At 38.4% G+C, this 8,361-nt stretch overlaps 2 protein-coding genes across 2 annotated transcripts; both read right to left on the reverse strand.

The window, feature by feature from the left end:
- Window positions 1-2,084: 2,084 nt before the first annotated feature.
- LOC122596997 lies at window positions 2,085-2,656 on the reverse strand. The gene is made up of 2 exons (XM_043769636.1): window positions 2,459-2,656; window positions 2,085-2,381 (listed from the first exon to the last, which is right to left on the reverse strand). Exons 1-2 carry the CDS (start codon window positions 2,654-2,656, stop codon window positions 2,085-2,087), a joined length of 495 nt encoding a protein of 164 aa, XP_043625571.1.
- Window positions 2,657-2,796: 140 nt separating this feature from the next.
- On the reverse strand, window positions 2,797-6,722 carry LOC122596998. The gene is made up of 7 exons (XM_043769637.1): window positions 6,335-6,722; window positions 5,809-6,260; window positions 5,107-5,679; window positions 4,651-4,994; window positions 4,421-4,537; window positions 3,826-4,361; window positions 2,797-3,272 (listed from the first exon to the last, which is right to left on the reverse strand). The coding sequence occupies exons 1-7, from the start codon at window positions 6,720-6,722 to the stop codon at window positions 2,797-2,799; spliced, it is 2,886 nt and encodes a 961-aa protein (XP_043625572.1).
- Window positions 6,723-8,361: the final 1,639 nt, after the last annotated feature.

The raw sequence follows: 8,361 nt of genomic DNA on the forward strand, positions 1-8,361 counted from the left end.
CTTCTGTGTCTTTATCCACTGCTGAAGCAGAATATGTGTCTGCAGCTAGTTGTTGTGCTCAGATACTCTGGATGAAGCACCAGTTGCTTGATTATGGTATTAAGTATTCAAAGACCCCTATCTTTTGTGATAATACCAGTGCCATTGCTATCTCAAACAATCCAGTCATGCACTCCAAGATGAAACACATTGATGTCAGGTATCATTTTATTCGTGATCATGTAATGAAAAATGATGTTGAAACCCACTTCATCCCCACTGACAAACAACTTGCTGACATATTTACAAAACCTTTGGATGAGAAAGCTTTTCAAAATCTTATCAGTGAGTTGGGAATGTTGAACACCCTTAATCTGAAACCTTGTTATGAACGCCTTTGTGACACTAGCAGGGTTCTTTGATTCCAGATTTATAAATCTATACCAGTAAAGCTATCGAACGCCTTTGTGATACTATCTTTACACCGATAGATTTATGGATCACCATTCCAGGGGGAAAGACTCAGACCACATTTTTTTATATATATATCTAAGTTTCAGGGGGAATTTATTAATTTATTTTCTCACTGGACAAATTTTTCTGGAAAATGTTTCTAGTACCTTGTAAATGTGTCCCTCTCATTAATATTGGATAAGTTGATGTGCATGTTTGAAGTGACTTCAGTCGCTTTGTAAATGTGTCCCTCTCATTTGTTTATGTTAGTTGATGTGCGTGTTTGAGGATTACTAGAATGGTTTAATCTGGATACTTACTGGGTGTCCCTCCATTGTACCATCAGTGCATATTCTAGTGGCCTAATCCACCAGTGAAACTGGAGTGTCTTGTCAACCTCCAGATGCATTAAAATGAGTCTTTGTGTGTCAAGTCATTATATGTTTTTAACACTTGATGCTAGTGCATGCCAACCATACAAATTTTTATCTGGACAGTTACTGTTCACCTTATGTGGCATGACTTTTTCAACTTAAATGATGGTTTTGTTACCTTGGGAAGGCAAAAAGTGCAAGTTGGTAATTTTTTTGGGTTGTCAACCGTCATACATTTATGTGTGATGGAAAACATTAAATGTAGATGTCAAAACCGATCAAAACTGTTTTGAAATTTTTCAAACTTACCGTTTTGAATTCCATTTTCTCTTTCCTCAATAAATACCCATATTTACCTTCACTTTCAGTTTCATCTCAAAAATCATTTACTCCCAAATCTTCAAATTTCTTCATTTATTTCCTTCTTCATTTACTCTCCAATCATCATCATCTCTCTTCTTAAATTTCTTTTATCAACTTTAAATTCCTTCAATTTCATTTTCATTAATCTCAAATGGCTCCCAAACCATCTCCCAAAAATCTCTTAGCCACAAACTATGCTCCTGCTGCCAATGTTAAAAGGCAAATCACATCTCTTTCTGCCGATGCCATCAGAATAAATATGAACAATTGGCTGACCAAACTCTCAACAAATCACTCGGCAACATCTATTATTGGAAGGTTAAATACCTTTTTCTTAAGTAGTCCCTTATATGGTGCCCTAACCTGAAATCTGGGCAAAATGTACCATGATTATTTGTGTGAATTTTGGTATACTACCGTGTATGTGGAAAGTGATGAGTCCATCCACTACACACTTAAACAAGGCACCAAGAGTTTCACCATCACTGTTGATTCCCTAAGAGATGCCCTGAGGATGAACTATTTTGATGAGAATGAGATGCCCATTGACATTCCTTCTGGCATCAATACCAGGGAAGTGTGCAGGTTGATGGGGCACACTGAGATTATGGATAAGAATGGCCAGCTGCTTAGGAAGGGAACTGTTTATATGAGCAGGTTTTTTTGGGTAAAGGGAAAATTATCCTGTTGACTTTATATAACAACACCCAAAAACATTATAAAGCTAGTATGATGGAGTATCACACTAGTTCATATATAGGACATACCCTATATATGTATACATGAAAACTAGCATAAAACAAACTAACAAAACTAGCTTTTCCTACACTATAGATAAAATACAGCATAGTCAAGCATTATTAATAAAAGGACAACTAATCAGCCATCTTGATATAAAAACTCTCCACATATACCTCACACCTCTAATGTGCGCACAACTCGAGCTGTCTTCTTAAACCTCAGCTTCCATAATCTTGATCTAACAGTATCTTGTATCAATTTAGCCAAAATATCCGGTGGACGAGCATGGTTTTTAAAGATTCTATTGTTACGTTCCTGCCATATATAATAAGCAGACGCAGCAACAACTAACCTTCCAATGACATTACCAATCGATCTAGATTTAGCCCGTGCTATAAGCCATTGCATAATAGAATTCCAATCAGGTTGAACACCATGCATATTGGCCCAGCCACGCATATGACACCAAACCTGATTAGAATAGGAACACTTGAAAAAAAGATGAGTATGTGAATCAAATCCGCAATGCAAAGGCTACAACACATGACATCCATATTCTTCCGGCGAGTCGGGCTCCATAACAATATTCTATCCTGCGTCAATAGTTTGTTTCGCATTATAAGCCACATCATGAACGCATGACGCGGAATACAATGAGAGAACCAAACTGCTTCAGCCCAATCCACACGTGGTTCCACTCTTCGTAATGAGTTCCAAACGATAGAAGTAGAAGCATCAGTCTCCATGTCATCTGCTCTCTAAACCAGCTTATCACAATTATTCGATAGGGTAATACTTGGAGAATTGCGAAGAATGGGGAATTTGTTCAGCCAATCAGAAGGCCATACCCATGACCCATTACTGATCAAATCAGCCACCTTCGTACTCAATGAGAAACCAACCCGTCTAATATCACTAGGAAGAATGAAATACTGTTACCATTCCCTAGCTTCATCCATATAAAGTTACGAATTGTAGGTCTCATTTTGAGTAGCTTACGCCAACCCCAACTTCCAGAAGCACGAACAGGAATATCCCAAAAGTTCCGTCCTTTAAGATGATGATCATGGACCCATTCAACCCACAGAGAAGACCTGCGTGTTAAAATACTCCATATATGAGACGCCATCAAAGCCTTATTCATATCATCAATCCTCCTGATCCCCAAACCACCTTCAAATTTTGGAACACACACATCCTTCCAAGCAACTTTCGCCTTACCCCGTTGCATTGGACCCTGACACCATAAGAAACCCCGCATAGATTTTTCCAGGTCCTTAATGATTCTAGCAGGAAGTATAAAAACAGATGCCCAGTATAGATGTAATGATGATAATACCGATATAACCAATTGCACCCTTCCTGCAAATGACAAGAATTTATTTCGCCAATCCCCTATTATTTTTTCCATACGCTCAACAAGAATCTTGCAATCCTTCTACAATAATCTGGACGAAATAAGTGGAACACCCAAATACCTTACAGGAAGTCTTCCTTCTTGAAACGGCATGATACTAAGGATAGATGATCTCACTGCATCTGGTACGTTACAAAAGAAAACGGTGCTCTTCTGAACACTAGGTACCAAACTTGACATCTTGGTAAAAGAATCAAATGAATTCATAAGAACCCCCACAGATCTTGTATCACCCCTCGAGAATAGAAATAAATCATCAGCAAAACACAAGTTAATAATCCTTTGCTTGACACACCTGTTATGAAACCGAAAAGACGAATCTAATCAGACTGAATGTTGCAAAATCATCATGAGCACTTCCATCACAAGGGTAAACAAGTATGGTGATATTGGGTCACCTTGGCGAATACCTCTTTTCCCTTTAAAATAACCTTGCAGCTGTCCATTAATACTAATAGAGAAAGACGTAGATGTCACACAACTCATAATCCAATTGACCATGATCCGGTGAAATCCAAATCCCAACAAAATAGCTTGCAAAACCCCCCCAATCAACCGTATCATAAGCCTTTTGAATATCCACTTTGAATGAACATCGTGGAGGACCTGAAACTCTATGATAATTATGCATAATAAGGAGCGTAAGAAGTATGTTATCCGAAATTCTCCTACCTGGTACAAATGCAGATTGATTGATTCCAACCACCTCCTTTAAACTATCCTTAATACGGTCAGCCAATATCTTGCTAATGCACTTAAATAACACATTACAACAAGAAATAGGTCGGTAGTCATTAATAGAAGAAGGTGTCGATACCTTTGGAACTAGGACAATATATGTATGATTAATTTCTGGCAATAACTTTCCCTTTCTAAAGAAATCGTGGACAGCAAGTAAGACATCTTTACCAACAATCGACCATGTATTCTTAAAAAATGCCGAAGTAATCCCATCAGGCCCCGGTGCCTTGTTTTCACCAATAGAAAACATAGCCGTCTTTATTTCATCATTAGTTACCTCACGAATCATACTACTAGCAGAATGTTCATTCAAAACGTTAGTGAATAATTCAGGAGATGGTTGAGAATTAACCTCGCCCACGCACCCCCAAAATTCTGATAATGCTTGACCAACGCATTCTGAACATCGCTTCCTTCACAAACCACACCTTGGGAGTCTTTAATCACATCTATTCGACCTCTATGGTTCCTGCATTTAAGAGAGTTATGAAAATAAGAGGTATTAGAATCTCCAGTAGCAAGACACTCCACTTTAGATTTTTGCTTCAAAAGGATTCCTCATCGTTTGTAGCTTCATGAAACCGCTTAAGACAATCACTCTCCTTCTCACGCAATAAAACATCTAACGGATCCTTGTCTATTTCTTTTTGAAGATCATCTAGTTCATTACGTAAGCATTCCACTTTTTTATGAAGGTTCCCTTGTTTAAATAATAGTCCACGTAAAGGAGCTTTGAGGTTCTTCAACTTTTTCACCACCCTAAATTGGTTAACCCCATGTACATTGATATCCCAAGCTACTTCCACAATGTCTCGAAAACCTACTTTCTCAACCAAAAAATTTGCAAATTTGAAAGGCTTGGATCGTGCTCTAGCAATACATGGCAGCTTCAAAACACACGGTGAATGATCTGAAACCCTATACGGCTGAAAAATGAAAAAGATCCGTGAACTGCGTATTTCCCATGATACGATCAATTTTTTTCAGAATTCCCACTCCTTTCTTCGGCTTTTGAACCCACGTGTAATGTAATCCTACACTATTAATATCAAAAACTTCAATACTTTCAACACATTCTTTAAACTCACGCATACCAATATTGATAGTTGACGTCCCTGAAAAATTATCTTCTAAATTCAAAGAAGAGTTGAAATACCCAAGAATCACCCATGGGCGATCATGCACAAACACTTTATGAACTTCCAAATTCTGCCACAGACTCCTCCTATCCTTATAATCATTATCAGCATAGACGAACGAACAAAACATGGCTTTTTTATCCACTTTAAACATTAATTGAACATGCATGACTTGGTTAGTCTGAGATAACACCATGGCATCAACAACCTCAGGATTCCAACCAAGAATAATACGAGTACCCTTAGTACATAAACCCCCATTTGACGTCCAATCCCATGATCTACAAATTTTCTTACAAGCTTTAAATAGCCGTGAGACATCCATATGCGACTCCAATATTGCACAAACATTAAGATTATTATCCTTAACTACCTGTCGAACCTCACTTTGTTTCAGGGGGCGGTTCAACCCCCTAATATTCCATGAGGCTATACTACCCATTGAAAACCCCTCGATCAGGAGTGCTTGCCCCTGTTACTTGTTTCCCATTATGAACTCCCGATGACATAAACGAGGCAGTTTCATTTTCAACAATATTAATCACCTCATCCCCCTCCGAATCAATAGATACATAAAAAGTATTATTGGTCGAATTTTTACCTGGCTCAGAGGCCTTACTTTCACCTTGAATATACTCGTCATTAAGCACCTCATACGAGTTACTTGTCGTGACAGTAGGTTGAGAAGATTTAGCCGCTCCAGATGTACTTGGTATATCCTTTTTCCCCGTATGTTAACAATTGGTCCATAGGTTTTCTGTTTGATGGGAAAACCAGTTCTATTCTTCTTTTTTCCTTGCACTTTGGTGAATCCATCCTCATCAATAACTTGTTTTTGCTTAACAGGAACCTGTTTAGGACAGGAATCTGTTTGGTGTCCAAACACACAGCAATTGGGGCACATAGGTGGTTTCGATTCATACTCTACCTTCATTGTCTCCTTCGTAAAGCCATCTCCATCCAATTCTGGAATCGCAATAGATAAAACATCCTTAAAAGCATCATTTGCTGATATGTCAATAAGTGCACGAGCATAACTACTCCTTCCCCAAGCTGAAATTCAGTACACATAGAACTCGTATATGTATCTAGTTGTTTTGGAGTTCCTAGTTTTGAAGCCAACATGCTTAAGCCATCATCCGAATAAGCTGCAATTGGAACATTATGGATCTTGACCCACACAGAAATCTCTTTTATCTCCTCTTTCTTTAGCTGAACAGTCGGGCTCCATTTCCTCAAGAAAATTGGTATATTACGAATTAACCATGGACCACCATCAAGGACTTCCTTCATCCCCTTTGTATCTGAAAACTTAAAGAAAAAGAAACCACTAGCGTTCATCATGACCTTCTGCAACCCAAATTTCGCCCACATAGATTTGACAAAGTACTCTACAACCGGATATGCAATTCTGTCTCCCAAGAAATACCCGTAAAGCGTATTTGCAAATTTATCCTGAATAATCCGAACTGACTCCTTTGGCAAAACGACATCCACACCATCTTGTACTTCCATATTTTCAATCTTCCTAAAGTTAACCACTCGTTTACTCGATCCAACAAGCACTTTAGATGCATAAGATTGATTAGAATTCTAAACTTGTTTAGCAGGTTCAGCATTATCAGTATTTTCATCAATATGTTCCTGTTCAACTTGAACATCAATCTCCGTATCTTTTCCATGCTTACCATTAAGTTTTTCCCCAAAATTATGCTCCAACTGATCAACATCATCATTTGTTTTTTCTTGGGTACCATTAATCCCATCATTGCTCTTCATCTCCTCATTACTTTTATTCTGACCAGAATCCATTCCTGGCTCCTCATCGTTAACTGTTTGTTGTTTTTCTCCCGAATCAAGACTTGCTTCCCCCAACTTCGAGCTATCCTCTTTTCTTGGGGTTTCCACCCTTAATCGGGCTTCGACCCTTATTTTTCTTTCCAGACATGTTACAAGGAGAAGGCACCGATTGCCCACTCGAATTTCCTTTTAATCTATTAATACGATCACTAACCTCTTTAAAATCAATCGTCCACTCTCTCTTCATAAACACAAATAACCATGCAGCACTAAGAACCAAAAAAACACCAAAAAGCTGAAATAAAATAAAAACCCTAACCCTAATAAACCCTAATTTGTCAATCAGTCCCCTTAATCCCTTAACAGGTCCGAGCTAATCTAGCTAAACTACACGTGGCAGCCGCGATTACAGACAAGGTAAGAGATCAGGAAGACAGAAAAAAACGCAATTAGGGTTTTGCGAAAAAGAAACGGAAAAGAAAACCCTAAAAACGTGAAAACTACACTAAAAACAATAATCGAAAATGACCAGATTACCAAAAGAGATACAATGATCACTATCAACTACCATAATCAGTAATAGAATCACGAATTAAGGCCAGAAAAATTAGAAGACGGCTAGGTTTCAAAATCGCCATGTAGGGAGAGAGAAATAGGGTTCGTTTTCAAATTTTACAAGTTTTGGTTTTTATATGAGCAGGTTGACTTATTCATGGAGATATTTTTTCACTTATCTTGTTGAGTGCTTGGGTGGCAGTTCTGGAGGCTTAGACCAGATAAACCAGACGCAACTCTAGATTGCCTACTGTTTATGGCATGGGTATAGGGTGGACTTTGCCCAAATTTTCTTCAATGATCTGGTGGACAGATTGAAGGTCAAGAAGAGGAAAGCCTTCATTCCCTTCATTCGATTTTTGTCTATTATATTTAGAAGGGCCTTGAAAAATGAGTATTCTGTAAATACAACTCATTTTTCACTATGTGAATATCTGAGGGACCTCAACCAGTTGACCTCATCTCCTACTGAGGTTGACATTCCATCAGTGATGCTATATCAGTTTAGAATTCAAGAAGAAGAGGCAAATGCATCATCACCAGATGAAGAGGTTGCTGGTGAGCCTTAAAACAATGAAGAAAATTTTAAAGTTGTTACTGCTGAAAGGGTGATACCCATTACTCAGGTAGCCCCTAATCCCACTAGGCCAAGGAGCAGAACTCGTCGTCTTAGGAGAGACGGAGTTTTGGTATCATCTCTTCCAGGATCCTCTCATCTGGATTCTGGAGATCTTGTTCAGCAGATTGCCCAAGCAACCACTTCCACAGTTCCTGTAGAAGGAAGTGGTGAAGAAGAAAG

Source organism: Erigeron canadensis, chromosome 4 (genome assembly GCF_010389155.1).
Source record: "Erigeron canadensis isolate Cc75 chromosome 4, C_canadensis_v1, whole genome shotgun sequence".
NCBI lineage: Eukaryota > Viridiplantae > Streptophyta > Magnoliopsida > Asterales > Asteraceae > Erigeron > Erigeron canadensis.

Bases quoted from the DNA above. Each gene is read 5' to 3' on its own strand.
- LOC122596997 (XM_043769636.1), bottom strand. From the start codon at position 2,656: ATGGAGACTGATGCTTCTACTTCTATCGTTTGGAACTCATTACGAAGA. The intron at 2,382-2,458 runs GTCATGTGTTGT...TATTCTAATCAG, and splicing joins CTCGCCGGAAGAATATGGAT to GTTTGGTGTCATATGCGTGG.
- LOC122596998 (XM_043769637.1), bottom strand. From the start codon at position 6,722: ATGGAAGTACAAGATGGTGTGGATGTCGTTTTGCCAAAGGAGTCAGTT. The intron at 6,261-6,334 runs GCATGTTGGCTT...ACTGAATTTCAG, and splicing joins TTATTCGGATGATGGCTTAA to CTTGGGGAAGGAGTAGTTAT. The intron at 4,995-5,106 runs GTAGGATTACAT...TTCATTTTTCAG, and splicing joins AAGTTTTTGATATTAATAGT to CCGTATAGGGTTTCAGATCA.